Source organism: Rhinichthys klamathensis, unplaced genomic scaffold, assembly GCF_029890125.1.
Source record: "Rhinichthys klamathensis goyatoka isolate OS25496 unplaced genomic scaffold, OSU_Roscu_1.1 h1tg000270l_1, whole genome shotgun sequence".
Taxonomy (NCBI): domain Eukaryota; kingdom Metazoa; phylum Chordata; class Actinopteri; order Cypriniformes; family Leuciscidae; genus Rhinichthys; species Rhinichthys klamathensis.
This window is the reverse complement of record NW_026606790.1, coordinates 649241-671800: the sequence shown is the minus strand read 5'-3', so window position 1 is coordinate 671800 and position 22560 is coordinate 649241. Positions and strand designations below refer to the sequence as shown.

Here is a 22560-nt window from a genome sequence, read left to right as displayed (position 1 = left end):
CTGATTTTTTTTCTATCGCTGTTCACATTGTTGTTTTAAATGTGGCCAATATCAGATTCCACTGGGACCAGATCATGGTCCCGAACTGACCCGCATGCGCAAACGAACAATAAAAAGACGCCACACTGTCATATGGAAGTGTAAACGAAGGACATTAGAGTAAGAGATCACGCCTTTATTTATTCTTTTATCTGCCGCGGAACCCAGCGAATTTATGCACTCGCAATATTAAAAACAAAGGCGAGGATGCAAAAAAAGAGAGCAGAGTTTTTAAACATTGATGATGTTTTGCTTGTATATAGAGCTGTCACTGTAATACTTATGAGCTCTGACACATCACTGTCCTTCACTTAATATCTTTCGCAACTGTCTTTATAACTTTGGGTATGTAAAATCTTTGAAGTGACCCCCATGAGCGCAGAATTGTGACGAATGTCAATCTAGAGTGGCGTAAAAGTCGCATGATTCTGATATGACTGTTCAGACTGAGGTCACATTGCAAAACATCAGACCTGTATTGGATTTGGTACCACATATAGAAGTGACCCAATCAGAATCGAAAAGATCAGATTCCATGTGGTTTGTGCTGTTTACACCGTCATGACAAAAACAGATTGGAGTCACGGATTTGGGCCACATTTTCCTGCAGTCTGAGCGTAGCCTTAGATACACCAATTTGATGCTTATGAGGATTTAATCATGGATTCAAAAACCAAAGCTGGTCCTTGGTCAGTAAAAAAGGGCTACCTTTCAATCAAGTACCTTACTGGCCTGGGCTTCAGTCACCAAACTTAAGGCAACTTCATAAATTCTATTAGGTTCCATTTGTGCGACTGCTTTGGGCTTTGCATTTCTTCTTGTCTACTTGTTCAGATAAATTAGTGTATGTTGATGTGTATGCTCTCTGTTTATGTCGTATTGTTCTGTCATCTGACGTCTTTGCTGTCATCTTTTTCTGTCATCTTTACCATCATCCATCTCTGTCGTCTTTACTGTTGTCTCCTTTTTCTCATATGAAGAGAACAGTGAAAGACCCCATGTATCTCTGAAGAGGACTGTCTTCAGAAAGGTTTCGATGGCATAATACCTCAGTATAATGCCTACAAAGTAGTGTTTTTAAGCACAAGGTTGCTTTGTTTAGAGTGGTAACATGGGAAACTGTTCCATAAGCGTGTCAGGGAGTGAATTTTCATTTTTACCATGTATAATTTTTGTTCAGACAAATGCGAAAATCGGATTAAAGGGTTTTTAATGTGCGTTTTAAAGATCTACACAATTTGGATAATGAGGTCACACACACGCACACACATGAATGAATGGAATTATTTTACTTTATTTATACTTTATTTTGCTGGCTGATGAGACTTTTATTTTGTTTTCTGTTTTTATATCTGTACACATTGTGCCAAGAAGAGGACAGAACAAGAATTTATCTGAACAAATAGGCAATGACTGTAGACAAGGACAAATGTATAGTACAATGCACAAAGCTGTCGACTCATTTTTGGCACAAATGGAACCTCATAAAAATCTTCACCTTGTTGCTTATGTATTTAAGTGTTTTTTTCTTCATGTGTTTAACAATGCATTGAAGCTTTTAAAGATTTTAGGTTGTTGTCTTCGTTCTGTACACCTTATGTTGCTGAAGTGCTTGAGCCTGTATCAGAAAATATACAAGGATATTTTTATCAAAATCTGTCAGAAACCTTTTTTTATGTGACAAGTTGTTGGATTAGTTTTGTTTTAAAACTAAAACGGAAGTAAAATAAATTCATTTAAAATGGAACAAAAACTTATGAAAATGACAAAAGCATATAACAAAAACAACTAAAAATGTAACTAAAACGATCACTGAAAATATAAATGCTAATTCAAAATATTAATAAAATGGTATATTAAAAAATACTATCATAACATTGATTGCACTCTTGAACGTTCCAGAGCTTAATATCAGTATTAACAACCACATTTTTTAAATTATTTAATCAGACTGCCCAAAACCTAAGATATGATTTTAAACTAAAATCGGCTCAAAAATGGAAAAATTCAAACAAGATGGCCACAATTTACTGCATTAAATGTGCATTGCGATCAGGTCATGTACGATGATGTAGCATACTATTGTTTAAAACGTTCGTTATGAATTATTAATATTAATTATGAATGCCTGTTTTACTTGCTATTTTTATTTGGGCAGTATATTTAATTTATTTTCAGTAAGTAGTAAGCTTTTTACTAATTCCAAACTCAGCCACGGTCATTCTAAGTGAGCAATGACATCCCTCTACATGCAGAGGGCGCTGCAAGACTTTTCAAAGAAACTAATACTGCCTTTATCGAAGACTTCTCATCGTCTCAATTTAGATTTTAAATATCAAAGTTTAGGATTCATATGCTGACGATTTCTAGCTCAGCCTAAATCAACTCTGCCTTACAGTTTTATCAGTGTCAGTATAGTGCACTTGATAAAAGTGCTTGTTAAACCATAATCAGAATGTTGGAATGGAAAAGGAGCTTGTCTTGTCATTGGTTGCATATCTGTTTTTTTTCTTCTTCTATGGGGCCAAAGACTGAATGGAAAAAGGCCTGCTGTTTATTTCTTGAGGTTGTTGGCTTAGATGATTGTTATATTGGGTTAGTTGACTGCCTAAAGATGGTGTACAACATCCCACAAAATGCATCCACTCATATAGCAACTTATTTTATAAGGGATATTCCAAACAATGCTGCTTTTGCAAATCCTCCTGTACCTGAAATATAAAACATAAAGATTATTTCCCAGTTTTACTTCTTATACAATAAAGAACCACAACCCCAAAAAGGTTTCCAGAAATGTTCTTCAAAGATTGATTTAAGCAACAAAAAGATGAATAGGTTTCTGGGCAAATAACAACACTTTGTTTAAAAGTAAAGAGTTTATGTACTTTTAAGTCATGAGAAAGATGACACTAAGAGAACGGGACAATCACACATGAAAAATATATGATATGCACAAAAATACAGTGCAAACAAAAAACATTCAATATTAAAATGCACATAAAAGTGAGCTGGCAATAACAACATGTGATATTCAACATATATCAGTTAAAAGACAGAATAAAGAATTATATATAGACTTGTGACTGATACAGGATGAAAATACAAATATTTGAGAAATTCCATCCTCTGATATTTGAAGCAGCAAATACACATTACAAACACAAACATTGAACTCTATAGCGTCAATTTGTTTTCAGCTGCAGACCGACATTATAAAAAATATTATATTACATGCATGAAAATGTCTGTCAGATAAAATATTTTTAAAATCAAGTGATAAAATATTAATGTGAAAATCTCTAATGCATTGTGGTTTTAAAAATCAACCAACATCATGAAACCTGTAAATATTGATCCAGTAATTGAAATGGATATGGCTTAATGCTTTTATACATTAAAAGTCAGCGATAATAAAGGTTTGAGAAAGCGAGGAAAAACTGGTTTAGGCACAATAAGCATTGCTGTCATCTGATACTATCCAAATATCTCTATAGATGGTTTGTTTTCCATTTGGCGACCAAGCAGGTTAGTTACACATGCTTGAAACACAAGCACATGCACTCATATGACCAGGAGATGTTCCATAAACTATCAACCGAAAAAAAAAAACCACACACTGCAATAATCAATGTCTAAAAGATCAGCCAGCTCTGGCCTGTATCACTGTAACAACCAGAGAAATTGTAAGCAATTCTAATTTCAATTTACAAAGCATATTCACTCCCAAGTCCAAATTTTTGGTATAAAAAAAAACACATGCATGAAAAAAAAGTTTAAAACAAAGCATTTTGTTTTTGTTGAGGGGCATAAATTATTTGAAATCTGTTTATTATTTAATGAATATTGTATGACTTTCATATTCTTTAGCAGTATCAGATTTCCTTCAGATAGAGGTTTTTACTAGGAACATCTACAGATCATACATCAAAAAACAGCTCTGAGTGTGTATGTGGCATATGTACAGTGGGGTCCAAAAGTCTGATCCAAAAGATCCAAAGCCCATGTTGAACAACTGACAGAGTCACATGATTACCAATTTGCTCATTTGATTAGTGACCACAAAAGTTTGTAAGAAGCAAAGTAACTTTTAATAGCATTTCAATGTGGTCTCAGACTTCTCGATCCCGCTGCCCATTTTACTCACATGAGTGGATATTATGTAACGCCAGTCTGTTCATTTCTGCACGGATGCATCTGTTTGTGTGCGTGGCTGGCTTTATGTGGCTCTTAGTTCAGCGCTTCAGGAAGGACTGCATCATGTCAATGGGCAGAGGGAAAATGATGGTGGAGTTCTTCTCGGCTGCGATGGTGTTGAGGGTCTGAAGGTAGCGCAGCTGCAAAGCTGAGGGAGACTCTGCGATCACCAGAGATGCCTCCTTAAGTGCCCGTGACGCATTCATTTCTCCCTCTGCGGCTATCACCTACAGAGAGCAAAAGAGGAGGTGTGAGAGAAAAAACGCGTGCGTCTTGATTTTTGCAAACCACATATACCGCACCAAAATTCCACTCCTTAAACCAGTTTCAAATTGACACCCACTCTTTGCCCTTTATGGCATTGCTCTTTTAATCACCTCAACTGGTTTTGCTTTATGACCCAGATTATACATTGGACATCAAGCGATGACCTGATACAGCACCCAAATTATTTGGCAAAGAAATAGGAATCTTAATATCAATACATTATTAATTTGATCACAAAATGTATAGGTCGAACAATATGTACAAATTTTGATAAAAATAGGAAAAATATTTACGATTACTAAAATGATACAGTTTTTCTATGCACAAATTTAGTAAATGATTCTAAATGTCTCTTAATGGTTTCACAAAACAATTTGTGATCAGAACAAACAATGCTTATGTTACAATGCAAGTAAACCTGTATTTACTATATACTGGGTCATGTTGATCTTTGTCTTGGATCATTTTTGAGGATAATGTCATACCACGCAACCAGTCCACACTGGCATCTGGCTAATATTTCTGTCTAAATATATTTCTACAAAGTGACAGATGAATTTGTGCCAAAATAGGGTGAGTTGAGAACCACCGCTGTACATTACTTCATATAAAAGTGTCTGCTACATATCTCCATGCAGAGAAGTACCGTTTACTAACTAGGACAGTGGTTTCCCACTTCTAGCTGTGTGGTTGGTGTAGGCAGGGGGACTGATTTGAAGAAAACATACTTGTATCTGAACTAAGCACTGAAGAGAAATTGTGCACCAAAAATAAACTCATTAACTTCCTTTCCCATGTTCTTCTGAGAGCATGTGTACATTTTTAAGCGGAGCAACTTCTATTGCACACAGAAGAGGTTAACCGAGCCTACAGCTGGAAATGCCAAAATACACTCTCACATAAATCAACAGATAAATTAGTGGAAACAGGAAAGGAGTTGTCATTTCCGGATTTCTATGAGACTATTGCGGTGATCTTGCCTCAGAACAGTGACCGTTTACATTCAGCTCCCACACAGTCCAATAATAATTTGGTCTACAGTATGTACATGCAGTATGGACGATTAATATGCGTTTGCCAGCAAAATCCATCCGTTATCCTAGAGTATCTTTTGTGTATGTGGGTGTGTGGTGTTATGTCCAGAGCTGTAAGGGATTGTTGTTGTGACCAGTAATTGCCACCTGACTTTAATAACCAATGGCCTGTTGTGATTGGATGGGGAGTATTTAAACTGCAACCATCATCAGAGCTGTGTTGGTGGTGGCTTGACTGTGTGCAACCCCAGACTTGATGTTGTGTTAAAGCAAGTAGTTGGTGGCTCTGTGTATCCTTACTTCAATAAGTTCAACACAAATGAGGTAGAGTTTATTTCCCTTTGTCTCTCTGATTACACACTATATATTGAGACTTAAAAGGGAGAAGCAAGTGTTAACTGCTATGATTATGTATTGTATGTTTTGATTAATCATCTGTTCTGTTTTTGGTATACTTGAAGTTTACTAGTTTAATCATTTATTTCCTTATTGTGGGGTTAGTAGAGAGGTGGGTGCCTCTTTATTTTGAATTGGACTTTTCCCCCTGTTTATGTTAGTTAGGGAGTTAGCTTATTTTGCTGTACTTTTGTTTTCTTTTAGTTTAGGTAGTTTGGTTAATGAGGAGTAACCCCTTTCTGAATCCGATTCCCTCTTTTTCTTGATTTTTGTAAATAAAAACTATTATTCTTTTGTGAAATATGTGGTTATTGTTGTGAATGTCAATTCTGGGGCAGGAGATGGGGTTGTTTCATGCTGTTGCAAACTCATTCACCACCATCGATTTTGCCGTTGCGTTCTTTACCCTAGACCAATCTGGTAATTGTAACAGTGGGTAATGAGGAAAATGGTACATCAGACTTTTAGTATATATATATATATATATATATATATATGTATATGTATATGTATATGTATATATATATATATATATATATATATATATATATATATATATATATATATGCTTAATAAAAATGAATAATTTTTAGGATTCCCTGAAGAATATAAATTATACATATATATATATATATATATATATATATATATATAAATCATTTTACAAGTCTTTCTAAAAAAGTATTTATTTAGACCGTTCAACCACATATTTACACTGGATGAATGGCACTGCATTAGATAATACCAATTTTCCCCCTGAAGTCTACTTATAATGTGAAGCAAGGCATTAAAAACAGTCCTGATTTGGTTTAATATAAACATTTCCAAACGTTTTCTGACCCCCAGCACTTACTACATATCAAAAGCATGTTACCTTCGCTCTGGCCTCTCTGGATGCTTCAGCCTCGGCAGCCATGGCCCTCTGGAGCTGCTGGGGCAGCTTCACATCCTTAATCTCCACACGTTCCACTTTAATACCCCAGTCATCTGTGGCATCATCTAGCGTGGACTGAGGAAAAAACAACATCTCAGAGATTCCTTAAAGCTTCGTGCTTCTCAGGATTTTGAGTGCTGTGCCTGCCATTAAGAATGTTCACCATATTTTTTTTAAAAAGGATGTCAGATTAAATGAGCGAACGTGCAAACTGAGGAAGGCGCTAGCAGTGAAGTTGAGTTACATATGTCAGCATCTCAGCTGAGCTACAATGACTGCACTGCCTGAAAACATGCAATGCAATTCAAAATTCTAGTTGAATCAGGTCTAGCTGAAACCAATTCAATGCGAGATTAAAGGGTTAGTTCACCCAAAAATTCAACTTCTGTCATAATTTACTCGCACTCATGTCATTCCAAACCCGTAAGACTTTAGTTCATCTTCGCAACATAAACAAAGAGCTTTTTTGATGAAATCTGAGAGCTTTCTGTCCCTCCATAGATAGCAATGCAACAACTACTTTGACGCTTCAAAAAGTTAATAAAAAGATCGTAAAAATAATATCCATATAAATTTAGAGGTTTAGTCCAAATTTTCTGAAGAGACACGATCACTTTATACGCTGATTTTACAGATTAAACAGATTTAATTTAGGCTTTTATTCACATTAACATTCATCAACTCCCATCAGTTATGGTAAATGGAAGCTCAAACATGTTCGCTTGGTGTGCAAGAACCAATGAGGTTCATTCTCGTGTAACGAAGCACGTTTGAGCTTCAGCAAGAGGTTTGTTCCGAACCCAAGAAGGTTGAGCTTCTGTGAATGTTCACTGATCAATGTTTATATGTGAATAAAAGCATAAATTCAATCTGTTCATCATATAAAGCAAACGTGTCTCTCAAAAATTGGATTAAACCTCTAAATTCATATGGACTACTTTTACGATCTTTTTATAAACTTTTTGAAGTGTCAAAGTGGTTGTTGTGTAGCTGTCAATGGAGGGACAGAAATCGCTCAGATTTCATTAAAGCTGCAGTCCGGCATTTTTCCTCTTTGTCGCCATCTCTGTTTGAAATCTGTAATTGCAGTTATTCGCAGAATTATTAACTTTGCGTGAGTTGCACATCGGCATGAAACAGCGCGGATGAACACAATGTTTTGAGACCGCGAGTCTGTCAGTCACCGCGCCGATGTGGAAACTGGCATTCAGAATCACACATTCTACTTTTGGAAGTAGGCCTACAGTATGACCATGACAACATACGAATTTTCATCGGAAAATGTCATCTGAACAAGTAAGTAACATCCACATCAACTAAGGGGGGAAAGCCTTGCAGTAAATCGTGCTGATTAAATATAACGATCGCGTCAAACCTTTCAAATTATACTTTGTTCTCAAATTATCAACATCAGCGTTGTGACTACATTTAATGTGTATTATGATTACCCTGTAGTTCAGTTTCTATTTCTGTGCAGTCTAATTTCTAATTGTCATACCAATAAATTAATGTTTCTTTACTGGTTTTCTTTGAGAAAAAAGAAAAAGAAAAAAAAAACACGTATCTGTAATCCGATGCATATTTAAAACTATATATAATTTCGGAGGAGGCCGGTTTGGTTTGCTTGGAGTAGAGGTGAATTGCTCCCTCTCATAGCTACGTTACCCACTCCGAAGTCCGAATTATTTGGGGTTTTACAAGTGGTGAATGTCCAGTTGTCACTGGTGATTGTCGTTTGAACCTTTCTGGATCCGCCATAAGTTTAATTATTTAATGCTGTGAGAAAAGGCTAACAATGTCCACCTCCAACATCCTCACGCAATATAGCCGACTAGCCGGGACGCCTTCTTTATGTGTACAGATGTGACGTAATGACGCAAAGACATGCTCGAATTTCCCGCGGAAATCCACCAGTACCACTGGAATTAAAATCATTATTACAAGCTAACCGTTTTGAATCGGGCAAAAGCAAGCAGATATTTTTTAACACTGGCTGGTTATGTTTTTTTTAATTATTATTATTTTGGATAATTTTTAACCCAAAAAAGTTACGGACAGCAGCTTTAAATACCTTCATTTGTGTTCCGAAGATGAACTAAAGTCTTACGGGTTTGGAACAATATGAGGGTGAGTGATTGATGACATAATTTTCATTTTTGTGTGAACTATCCCTTTAAGTTTCGATTTTCATTTTGGGTGATCTATTCCTTTAAAAACTATAACTCTTGTTTTTACAATGTTTGTATGTGTTTAGTGTGATACCTGCATACTATGGGCGATTTCTTCACGGTCAGACAGGATCTCTGCCAGGTTCTTTGTACCCAGCACATTCCTCAGGTTGGTCTGTGCCAACAGACGAGTGGCCGCATCAGCATTGGTGATGTTGGCCACTGCCAGTGTTGCGTTTTGAACACGGTAGTAGACTACACCATCTACACTCACTGTCACAGAGTCCTTTGTCAGAACCTATGAGGAAACACACAGGCTATTCATCAGGGTGATATTCTGCAAAACACAAGAAAAACAACTACACTAAAATCTATATTCAATACAAATATCAATAAAAAGCTATACTACTAGTTAAAAGTTTTTTTATGTTTTTGAAAGATGTCTCTTAAGGCTGCATTTCAAAATAATATTGTAAAAAAATATTACAAATTTGAACATATTTTAAAATGTATTTTTTTTCCTGTGATGTAAAGCTGAATTTTTAGCATCATTACTCCAAACTTCAGTGTCAAATGATCATTCAAAAATTATTCTAATATGCTGATATGTTGCTCAAGACACATTTCTTATTATTATCAATGTTGAAAACAGTTGTGCTGTTTAATATTTTTCTGGAAACTGTGATATACTCCCAAAAGTTTGGGGTAAATAAGATAAAAAAAGAAAAGAAAAGAAATTAATACTTTCATTCAGCAAGGAAATATTAAACTATTCAAAAGTGAAAGTAAAGACATTCATAATGCAACAAAATATTTCTATTTCAAATAAATGCAGTTCATTTGAACTTTCTATTCATCATCAAGTCCTGAAACAAATGTATAACAGTATAAAAAAAAAAAATATTAAGAAGCAAAAATTCAGCTTTGCCATCACAGGAATAAATTATATTTTAAAATATATTAAAATAGAAATAATTTCTTTTAAATTGTCAAAATATTTCCCAATATCACAGTTGTTACTGTATTTTGATCAAATAAATGCAGCTTTGGTGAGCACAAGAGACTTCTTTTAAAAACATAATTATTATTTATAACGTTTGACTGGTAGTGTATATGACAAATGTTTTTAAAAGATTTAAATATTTGTCATTTAAATATGTGATTTTTTGCAGAACAAACTCCAACCAACTATTTGCACTTTTTGGGATGTCAAACTACAAATGGCTTGCTCAAAGTACCTGCACATTAAACTGTGTAGCAAAAGTATTAACATCTTAACAAAAATTACACACTTCTCCTTCCAATTGATACTTTTCATGGGTTTAAACAAAGGCTGAAGTTAAAGATTCGTGTTTGTGCATGTGATCTCACCTCCTGAGGGGGGATATCAAAAGTGATGGTGCGCATATCCACATTGATAAAGCTGTCTGTGCACGGCAAGATGAAGAAAAGACCTGTGTGAGACAACACACAAATACAGCTAAATATTTGAGGAACATAGCAGCAGCAGACACGAATAATAATCAGTAACTCCTCTCCTAGTAACACTGACGTGATCTTCAATAGGTTCACAACTGGCACTCTACCAAATACCACTCTCCCCACCAACTGGACTCAGCTGACAGCCTTCATGTGTTTAATGAATGATCGCACTAGCATCTGCTTTAATTATTTACAGTAAAGAACAGTAACATCAGTTGATGGGATTAGATTTTTTGAATAATGAAAATAAACATACTACGTTTATATATACTGTATATATATATATATATACATAAAATATTGCTTTTATGTACTTTTCCACATTTTCTGTTGTTATTGACTTCCAAATAGATTCTAATTGTTCCCAAAGACTTGCTTTTGATGAAACTTTTGTGTTATCTATCTTTGAATCACCTAAATCCCAAATTTGTAGACCCCCACCCAATGTAAGGTTTGTGCTACAGATTCCCTAAACTAACAGTATTGGTGATTACCAAAATAATTTTTTATGTTTCTGTAATGGTTAATCCAGCAGTGTGTAAGCTCTTTAGTCACAGTTGGCCAAGTCAAAGTCCAGACTTGAATCCTATTGAACAAATTTGGGATTTAGTGGATTCAAAGATAGATAGCACAAAAGTTTCATCAAAAGAAGTCTTTGGGAACAACTAGAATCTTTTTGGAAGTCAATAACAACAGAGACTGTGGTAAAGTACATAACAAAAATGCCAGCAAGAATGCAATCATCATTCGAATATACTGTACTGTATGAATTTCTTTAAAAAAAATCTTACTAGCGTGTGTTTGTGTGTGCTGCTTGTGGCATTGAGCAGCTGCCATGTGATTGGCTGATTAGATATTTGCGTTAACATGCAGTTAAACAGTTGTACCTAATAAAGTGGCCGGTGAGTGCACATATAGTATAGTTAGAAAAATTATTTTAAAAACTTTAAAATAAATAAAAAATTGGGCAAAAGAAAAATGCTGAGTATAGAATCAAAAGGCCATGAAACCCCCCCTAAAATGGGAGGTTTTCCAAAGAGTCATCAGGATTTGTTAGTCTCTTCAGAGGTTTGTATAACCTACTGTGTAAAATTCCACACACATCCCACCCTAAATACAGCCATGGAGGAGGAGCCACTGCAGATTGTTTACAGACCCCAGCTAGCAGCCTCAAAAGAGAAGAGAACCAAGCTTACTTTTCAGGACTAAACTATAGCATAAATGACATCTAGCCATAAAGAAGGAATGTATTGCCCCAAAAAGAACTACTGAAAAGGTAATGATAAAAAAGTTGAGTTCACAATGAAAAGCCTTGGGCATAAGAGGGATAAAGTAGGTGGACTAACTCTAATAATAGACACTACCCTCATAAGTTCATTCCTGGAGGGAAAGCCCTGCGGATTCATATTCCAAAACACAGCACGGACAAATATATACCAGAGACACCAACAACAATCACAGCCATAGTGTCATTAACTCTAACTTAACAAAGAGATTTAAATATCCTAAAGGAAATATCTGTGTTTGCTAAAGCAGTTAATAGTTTTGCTTTAGATAAACTTAGGTTTTGCGTAATTTAAATGTTGCATCAGAACTTTTTTTTCCTATTGATTCAACATTCTACCGCCATTTTTACATTTAAGAACCATCACAATTCAATATGCAAAGAAACACAAGAAAGAAGACCAATTGCGACCGCAGTATGCAAGTATTTCAATGATGTCATCATTGTTGGTTACACTTTGAATGGAAACATTCCAACAATGTAAGGGATAGTTCACCCAAGAATTAAAATTGTTTTGTGGGGCAACATTGACTTCCATAGTATTTTGATTCCATACTGTTTGGCTACTACAAACATTCTTAAAAATATCTTCCTTCGTGTTCAGCAGATCAAACTAATTTATACAGGTTTTGAACAATTTGAGGGTGAGTAAATGATGAAACAGAATTTATTAGAAACAGAATTTTCATTTTTGGTTGAACTATACCCTTTAATGGGACGTTTTCGAATTTTAATCTGAAATTTCTTCAAAAATAGCATATCTAAGGGTACGGTCACATTAGTGAAATTTCAGCGAGATTTCACATGCAAAAAAGGTCCAATGTCTAATTTGAATAGTGTAGCAATGTGTGAAGCACAGCTCACACAGAAGTCACTTTCAAACAAAGCAGATTTCTGTTGGTAAACGTGGCGAATTTGTGTGACCAATTTGAACAAGACTGAAATCTGCGTGGGGAACTTATGGCGCTTTTCCATTACCAGTACCAGCTCGACTCGACTCGACTCGCCTTGGCTCGCCTCGACTCGGCTCGCTTTTCGCTCCGTTTTCCATTGCAGAAAGTACCGCCACAAATAGTACCCGGTCGTCATAGCGACGCATTTCGTTCCTCGTTGCCCCATCAAGCTCTCGCTGGATCCTCTCTTCGGCAACCAAACAAAGGAATGTCTGCACCTCCTCGTTTGACCACGGCGTATTCTTCCGAGTTGCCATAATAATAGTAGTAAGTTTAGTAACTATCTCTGGCCAAACTATTTAAAAATGGCGGGGTTATTCTGGATACTCCATCTGGCGCGTGCAATGATGACGCAGATTCTCTGTGACCAATCAGCAGTCGGCATTGTTTTCACGTCACATTTTAGTATCGGCTTAGCTCGCCTCAGCTCGCTTAGAACCTTGCCGGAGGTGGTACGAAAAAAAGTACCCGAAAGCAGGTACAGGTACAACTTTTACACAGTGGAAAACCAAACAAAGGCGAGTCGAGTCGAGCCGAGCCGAGGCGAGCTGGTACTGTGTAGTGGAAAAGCGCCAAAAGGCGAGTCTAGTCGAGCCGAGCCGAGCCGAGGCGAGCTGGTACTGTGTAGTGGAAAAGCGCCATTATTCGCCTTCACATGAAAGTCCTGACCGCACGGATTCCTACTGAAATGACTAGATTTTGCCCACAAAATTTCAGGTAACTCTTTAGTTTAGGGCCCAATTCTCACTATCAACTAGTTTCATATTAGCATGCATATTACTAGGATATTGGCTGTTTATCTATACTTATAAAGCACATATTAATGCTCAGCGGCAGTGGCTCAGTGGTTAATGTATGTTGTCTACAAACCTACGGAAGGTTGGTGGTTCAATCCCCAGTTCCACCTGACCAAGTGTCGAGGTGTCCATGAGCAAGACACCTAACCCCAGCTGCTCCCGACGAGCTGGATGGCGCCTTGCATGGCTGACACCGCCGTCGGTGTGTGAATGGGTGAATGTGAGGCAATATGTAAAGCGCTTTGGTGGCCATTGGGTCTGTGAAAGCGCTATATAAATGCAGTCCATTTACCATTACCATTTTAATGCCTTATTCTGGATGACCATATTCTACACCCCTTAATCCTACCCCATACGTATACCTTACTAACTATTAATAAGCAATAATTAGGAGCTTACTGAGGCAAAAGTCATAGTTCATACATAGTTAGTTAATAGTGAGAATTGGAACCTAAGCTAAAATGAGACCAAATTTCGCACAGCATTGGTAAATGTGGGCGCAGGTTAAGGTTGTATTTATTTCCAAAAGAAAGTGTAGATGGAGTCCATCTGTTAAATGGTCTGAGCTGAATGAATTTGCTGACATTTTTAAGCAGAAGAATAAGGCAAAGAAAAGAAAAAGGAGAAGAAGAAGAAGAGAATGGTTGAGGGGGGGGGGGGGGGGGGGGGGGGGGGTTATCAATACAGTGCTGTCTTGCAAGTACTTTAGCTTAAGTTACTAAACATCCAGTCGCCAAGATCAACCTCCATGAAAATCCTATAATCACAGAGGTGACCACGGTGCTGTGTGGAACCTGATCCAGAATTCTCATATGTGACATCATGGCAGCAGGGCCACAAACAAAAAGGGTGGTTATAAGACATCTGGTCAAGTGACTTTTATGATTTAGAAGGCTAGAGTGCAGTACTGTGGGTGTGTGGTGTGACTAACCTGATATTACAACCTTAGTTTTCTAGCACCTTTTCATATAGCTTTACTATCCAAGCAAGATCACTATGCAAGATAAGATCATTATGTGCTGCTGAAATAAAAGCTTGATTTAAAGGGATACTCCACTTTTTTTTGGAAATAGGCTCATTTTACAACTCCCCCAGAGTTAAACTGTTGAGTTTTACCGTTTTTGAATCCATTCAGCCGATCTCCGGTTCTGGCGGTACCACTTTTAGCATAGCTTAGCATACATCATTGAAGTGGACAAGACCATTAGCATTTCTCATAAAAAAATGAGAAATGAATTCAAAAATGAAAAAAAAAAACCTCTCATTCCTGCGTAATAATCAAGAAACTTTACTGCCGTACCATGAGTGCAGCAGGCGTAATGATATGACGCAGCTGGGGACTATTTTCAGGCGCTGCGTCATATCATTACGCCTGCTGCACTCATGGTACGGCAGTAAAGTTTCTTGATTATTACGCAGGAATGAGAGTATAGTTCCTAGCCATATCAGCCTAGAAAATCGCAACTTTACATTTTCCGTCGGTCTTAGTGCACGATGTAACTACAGAAGAGTCAAGTTTTAAATAGGAAAAATATCAAAACACTTTGGTCATTTTTTTATGAGAAATGCTAATGGTCTTGTCCACTTCAATTATGTATGCTAAGCTATGCTAAAAGTGGTACCACCAGAACCGGAGATCGGCTGAATGCATTCAAAAACGGTAAAACTCAACAGTTTAACTCTGGGGGAGTTGTAAAATGAGCCTATTTCCAAAAAAAGTGGAGTATCCCTTTAAAACGTGATGCTATCCAGGTAATATGATCTTTTACAGATGTCTCAGAAATGTACACGTGCTTATTGGGTTAGATGCCTATTTCCTGAATATAATATATTTTTCTATTACATTTGCTCATGATTGAACAAGGTAAAATGATTTAATGTGCATTTTTGTGTATATACAGTACAGTATATCGTCCTCAACTGAATTATCCTGACACTGAAAAAAAAAAGCAGAAGCAGAAATGCAGGTCAGCAGAAATGCAAAACATATCACCTCTGTCTTTCTACACAAGCGTGTTTTTGCCTTGTGACAAGCAGGGATTGTGGTGGATGGCCACAGCGCAAATGCAAACAACATTTAACCACACACACACAACAACAAAAAACTGTGATCACTGATTACAGACATGATCATTTTCACAAGAAACACTTAAACCAGCAGCACTGATTAAATGGGGCGGCAGTGGCTCAGTGGTTCATGTGGGTTGTCCACAAACCGGAAGGTTGGTGGTTCAATCCTCGATTCCACCTGACCAAGTGTCGAGGTGTCCATGAGCAAGACACCTAACCCCGCCTGCTCCCGACGAGCTGGATGGCGCCTTGCATGGCTGCCGTCGGTGTATGAATGAGTGAGTGAATGGGTGAATGTGAGGCAAATGTAAAGCGCTTTGGTGGCCATTGGGTCTGTGAAAGCGCTATATAAATGCAGTCCATTTACCATTTAAATCAGAATGATCAAATGATATTGATTTTTTCCTTTACCTGGTCCTTTGGCTCCTCCTCGTAAAATGCGTCCAAGGCGAAAGATTATTGCCCTTTCATATTCCTTCACTATCTGTAGGAACAAGAAGTATTTTTATCTCATAAAAAGAGCTAAATTACAGCAGTTTAACACAGTGGAAGGTGAAACAGCCTCTAATTACATACTTTAGACGTTGCATGGCAACCTTTATCATGCTTTCGTCATCTCTCTTTTAAAGATAAAGATGATAAAGATAAGGCTTCTCACGTCCCATGAAAAAGAATTGGACTACTTGGTGGGCCTGCTGTCAAAACCAAATTTATTTACGAAATAAAAATATTAGGGATCCCACACCTTTTGACCAATGAATTTTCATGACTTTTCCAACTGTTCATGATTTCCAAATACAAATTGTGAAATCATTCTATCATTGCACTGATGAAGGGAAATTTCTAGCTAATTAATTATTTGTTGAGTTGTGCTTGTGAATCATTTTTTAAGGAATGCACAACTTACAGATATATTAGCTGATAGTAGATTTCTTTACATTTATTGGTATCATTTGAAATATCGGACATATGTATCAGTCAATACAATTTAACAAAACAATTTTAATACAGATACAGAAAAGGCTGTGGATTCTGGTGGGCCATCTCTGCTTGGGAACGAACGCACTTGACAACAAGCGTATGACATGACACTAATTAAAGGACCACCGCTAAGTACCTTAATGCACATCCATATGGAAAGAGGCAGGGTCAGCAACGTGAGCAGAATGGAGAAAAGCACCAGGATCCATCCACACAAGCCAATGTCACTGTCTGTGTTCTCCAAGGCTGAAAGGCAAAACAAGCATGACTATGCATAAACTTGCATTATTTTACTATACTATAAAAAGGGTTAAAATTCACACAATTGCGCATTACCCTAACATAGCTCAGAAAACTGATGGGTTACATGAGTTCAAACATGCAAAAACAATATTTTAGCTTCAAGCTGAAGTGCATGCATTGGAGTGGTAGTTTACAAATGTATCTATAAAGGGACTTCTGCAGCACATTACCAACATTAAGAACATCTTCATAGCCATTCTACCCACATTGATAAAATCAAGAAACACATAGCAAATGAATGCTTCTCTACAGTTAAACTTCCAAATTTCACCTACCTGGAGTATCATCAATTGTGTGACACCATCGATCTATAGAGAAATGTAACTGTAAGGCTACTGTATGTGTGGCCTAAGCTAAGGCTATTAGTCTACAAGCCCATTTGCCCTAATAAGGGCTAAGACATGTCTTTTAGCAGATGCAAATACATCCAGGGCAAATTACATTTACTGATGGACAGTCAGAGCAAAGTAAGATTGAGTGCTAAGGATATGATTATTGAGCAAGACAGTGGTCACAGTAATTGTAGAATGATTAAATCATCTACTTTGTACTGACCTCACAATCTTTGCATTACACTCTAGAGATCGTTGACCACCAGCCACATGATCTGAATAAACTTCTGAACTGAATCTTAAACTCCATGGATTTTGACAGGATGTTCAACACAAATAATCGGAATATTATAGCAATGCAGATGCATTAGGCCTATTGTTTTATTTTACTACTTTTATTACCACACCATAGCATACTATACTATATATATATATATATTAAATATATACTATAAATTTATAAAACGGTTAGTTCCAATCCTTGATTCTGATTGGTCAATGGCTGTGCTTTATTCATGATAAAACACGGCTATGACCGCTTCACCCAACGGTTCTATTTATCACTGCGCAACACTGCAGTTCCTATGTTGTTTTTATTTGAGCATTCATGCATAACGTTGTTGCTGTTCACGGTCAGGGACTATTTTTTTCTAGCGGAAGGAAGGCTTTTTACTTCATGAAAGTTGCACTAATACATTTTTTTTTTTTACTTTAATATTTGTATTGTGTGGTAACTGGTAACCGTTTTATAAAAGCAATAAGGTACTCGAGGCAAGTGCTGTATCGTGAGTAAGTAACGGCTGAAGGGGTTGCAGGCACGACGCGAACAACGCCTTCAGCCGTTACTTACACAGCCTCTCGTAACGTTACCTTATTGCTTACATACTATACTATAATAACACACTATACCATACCATACTATACTGCACCATACCATAGTATGCTACATTTTTCATTATTATACCTTTATTTATTTTGAAAGATAAATTCAGGGCCTGACAAAAATAAAAAACAAAACATCAGGTCATTGTTGTGATGAAAACAGAATTTCTTGGTGGAGTAGCTACAGGACTCATTTTAATGTTGCTGGGATATGATGACCACCTGTTGTTTTCCAGTTTGGCACAAAAAAAAAGAGGCACACCCATGCTGCACTACCAATAATAACAGACCTTGAAGAAAAAGAAGGGGAAGCATGGACGTACTACCAATGTTGATCTATTTTCTAATGCATTTAAAAATATATATATTTTAAAGGCAATATACAGAGGCATATAGTATGGCCTTTTCGATTTACGTGAACTGAATGCAGCGTTTATCCAATCCAACGCACACAACGATGCAAACACGTGATATTAAATATAATATTAATTCAATAGTAGCCTAACGTTACCTATTTGTCGATCCCTCCTTTCTTTCTCTCTCATTGCAGCTGTTTCCCTGCCATCTTCCATTGTAGGAGATATCTTTGAATTATTCAGGGTTGATATGGAATAGACCTTCAAAACCCTTCCAGTAGGAGAGCGCTTCTCAGTAGTGGTTTTCTCCACGGGACATGTCGGACTCTCTACGTGCGCTTCAGCCCCCCTCTGAATGTAAGGGGGTTGGACTCTTTTACTGTCTATGGTTGGACTGGAGTGGGGGTGGGCGGCTGTTGTCTGTGACCTAAAAACGGAAGTGGGTAGAATTATAACCTTAACCAACGCCAGTTCGGTTCCGATGTCGTAAAAATGTAAAAAATGCCATTAAATTTTCCCCATGGGGAAATGGATTTTAAACGATAAATGATAACCTTTTAAGACAAACCTTTAAAAGTTGTTAATCGCTGATGTATGTCATTTTTTATATATATTAATCCCGTTAAACAGCGGAATTCCTAGTAAAAAAAAAAAAAAAAACTACATAACCCATAAGTCTGCAGTTAAATCTCCACCAATCAGAGAATCGAAACCTTGAACTCGCGCCAACAGAACTCTTTATCGTCCTCCCACTCCATGAAGCCCTGAGAAACGATGTGATAGAGTCTGTCTCCGTCTCTGTACGCTCTCTCAAGTACTTAGCCTAACTTACATGTTTGTGTATATGCATATTTTTGGCAGTAAACGTAAAATATATTGTTTCTATATACATAACATAACCAACTGATCGTTTGTAAACATCAATCCATCGACCAATGACAGTCATTTGTGATTATTGGGGTAAGGCAGTTTAAAACACACAAGTTGAATGTAGGGATGGATTTCCTTTTGAAATTAAAACCAGGCCCAACGCGTTGGAAGCATAGGTTGGAAGTGATGTTTATTTTCTCTGGTAACGAAAAAAAAAAATCACGTCATGACTTTCTGAGCCCCATTGCGCCCCCTGGAGGAGGATCCATTGGCAAATGTTGTAAAGTGATGTGCATACTACTTTTATTCGTAATTTTTAACTGCAAAAATAGCTAGCAGCTAGTACAGAGATGTACAGTACGTGTAATAGGGCAATAATACAACGGTAGAGAGGAGATTAAGTAGGTGTGTTAAAGGAATAGTTAACGTAAAAAAGCTCTCATTTACTCATATTCATAATGTTGGAATATGAACCAATGTCATACTGATGGAGCTATGTGAAATGTGACATGGGCTCTTCTTGAAGATAAGCTTTTCATTTGGGTGCTGTTTAGGAAAACCACATAATGTTTTAATCCTTAAAAAAATAATGACCATGCATGAAAAGCAACTTGAAGGAGTTGTACAGGCCAAATTTGCCACGTCACAATCATTAGAAAAATCAAATATTACTACTAATAAAAAAATTACAGTTAAAAAAATAATAATAATTTTATACAAACATAAATTAACTATTTGAAAATGCTATATAATGCAAAATGTGTCTATATAATCACATTTTGGTACCACATCCTTGCTCTGTGGGAAATTTGTAGTAGAGCAATAGAGAAAAGGTGATAAATTAAAAATACAATTATAAATCACTTCATAATCATATTTAAAGTATTAATTTGATTTTGTTTATCTGTTTGTTACAGCAATATTGTGAAATAATATTACAATTTAAAATAACTGTTTTCTATTTTCATATTTATTATATGTGATGGCAAAGCTGAATTTTCGGCAGCCATTACTCCAGTCTTCGTTGCCACATGATTGATATTGATGAATCAATATCTCATATTATCATTTCATGGCACACATGGGTCCCTGTGCATACAAAGTACACATTCATTTTCATAATAACCTTATGATTTTTCTTCAATATATTATATAACATTTCATAGTTCTACTATTGGGACCAAATTTGATATATATGAAAACATGACCAAAGCATAAAGATTTGCCCTGAGATACATACAGGATATAAACTCATTTGTATAGGCATTATTTTATTAAAAATCTTTCATTTGATTCAATCAATATCCCTGCATGTACATGTATAGCATGTTGCCATATTCAAGATGAGCATGCATTCCACACTTGCTCTTTCTGTTTTGATGGAAAAACACTTCTGAAACACAAATGGGTGTTAATTTGTTCTCAAGTACATTGTGTGTTGTGCCAGTTAATAAATGTCCCTTTTTAAACCACACTCAATATTAATGCAGGGCTTTGAGGAGATGAAGGAGTGTGTGGACGAGTCATAGCGCTCATGTTCTCATGGTCAAAGTGACCGGAGCTTACAGTCATTCCTCTCACGCCCTTCGTTTTCTGGGCGTCAATCCAGACAGCCCCTCTCACCATTCCTGTCGATCCTAGAGGTGCGATTATCCTGAGAAAGTAAGGGGAACGGATGCGCTGCTCGCTGGAGTGGTCTGGGACTCCATGGCGGCTAATCCTCTTTTAATTAGGCTAAGGAGAGAGGATATGGGACCCCCCTGGCTTAGTCACAGCACATTGACAAAGCACCAAGCTGGGAGAAGTGCACATCACTGACTGCTAGCAGCCTGTTAGGGCCTTACGCTGCTTTCTCATGTGTGAAAAAATGCTCTTCCCTCACCAGCGGCTACCTCGGATTTGACCTTTTCCTTCAGAGCTAAAGATTTTTCTTGAGCTCCATGTAGCCACGGAGGATGAGTTACAAAACACGCCTGATGCATTACTGCTCTCGGTTTCTCACTTGAGCTCTCCTTTTCTCTTCCTCAGTAAATCGCACGTTCTCTCATGCGATCCTCTCTGTTTTTGCCCACCTTAATGATTGCTGACAGAATCTCTCCAAGGTTCTGAGGTCTATAAAAGTGTGCGGAGCACACAATTGTGGTGCATATAAAAAATATAAAAGCCTGCTGTTCACAGGCTTCTGAACACAGTTCGATGGAGACAACAGACGCATCATGCCGAAGAACACTTTCTATAGATGTTCTACACCATTCACACTGTTGTAGAACAAAATGCCATGTTGTTTCTTAAGTCCTTTTTAAATGTTTTTTCTTTTTCTTTTTCAGGAATCGGGAATATTATTCAGGCCCATGATGGTGATGCTCACACTGAATAGGCCTATTCGCAAATGGAAAACCAGGTAAACTTACATGAAAGAGAGCAAACTAGTATCTCAGTGCAATTTGGCTCTTAACACACAAGAGGGAGGTATTACTCCTCAAACAGATGAGACTTGTTTGATTTTTTGGTCATTTGTAACTTGCATTTATGGCACTGTATAGGGTGTACAGATAAGTGATGTGCATTTATTGGGATTTCATAATTACTCAAATCTGTGGCTCTCAATATAGCTATGTAACATTTAAATGTTCCTGTATGTTTGATTGTAGTTAAACTAAAAGGAAAGTGACATAAATAAACTTACGCTAAGTAAAATGGCTCAGATGGGCCTATAGGCAATGTTGGTCATATTAGATAAGGATATTTGGGGTTTGTAAAAGTTATATGAAGTTTTTGATAGAAGTCTCTAATGCTCACCAAGGCTGCAAATTCGAAATTATAAGAATTGTAACCAACTGCTTTATATTTTAATATTTTTGTAAATGTAATTTATTCCTGTGATGTAAAGCTGAATTTTCAGCATCATTACTCCAGTCTTCAGTGTCACATGATCATTCAGAAATCTTTGTAATATGCTGATTTGCTGCTCAAGAAACATTTATTATTATTATTATTATTAATGTTGAAAGCAGTCGTGCTGCTTAATATTTTGGGGAAACCGTGATACTTTTGATGACTTTGATGAATAGAAAGTTCTGCAGCATTTATTTGAAATTAATAAAACATTTAAAAATATTTGTCACATTTGATTAAATTGATCCTTCTTGCTGAATAAAAGTATTAATTTATTTCTTTGAAAAAAAATCTATCTATCTATCTATCTATCTATCTATCT

General features: G+C 36.7%; 1 protein-coding gene across 2 annotated transcripts; it reads right to left on the bottom strand.

The window, feature by feature from the left end:
- Window positions 1-4126: 4126 nt before the first annotated feature.
- Window positions 4127-18796, bottom strand: stom (stomatin). 2 transcript variants are annotated; one of them, XM_056268259.1, is made up of 8 exons: window positions 18629-18796; window positions 17179-17211; window positions 16737-16846; window positions 16031-16103; window positions 10404-10486; window positions 9127-9330; window positions 6805-6939; window positions 4127-4460 (listed from the first exon to the last, which is right to left on the bottom strand). In XM_056268259.1, the coding sequence occupies exons 1-8, from the start codon at window positions 18687-18689 to the stop codon at window positions 4272-4274; spliced, it is 888 nt and encodes a 295-aa protein (XP_056124234.1). In that variant the 5' UTR covers window positions 18690-18796; the 3' UTR covers window positions 4127-4271. The 2 variants fall into 2 exon arrangements, with proteins under 2 accessions (XP_056124234.1, XP_056124235.1); XM_056268260.1 differs by lacking the exon at window positions 17179-17211.
- Window positions 18797-22560: the final 3764 nt, after the last annotated feature.

Bases quoted from the DNA above. Each gene is read 5' to 3' on its own strand.
- stom (XM_056268259.1), bottom strand. From the start codon at position 18,689: ATGGAAGATGGCAGGGAAACAGCTGCAATGAGAGAGAAAGAAAGGAGG. The intron at 16,104-16,736 runs GTACTTAGCGGT...TTGTTCCTACAG, and splicing joins CCATATGGATGTGCATTAAG to ATAGTGAAGGAATATGAAAG. The intron at 10,487-16,030 runs GTAAAGGAAAAA...TGTCTCACACAG, and splicing joins AGGAGGAGCCAAAGGACCAG to GTCTTTTCTTCATCTTGCCG.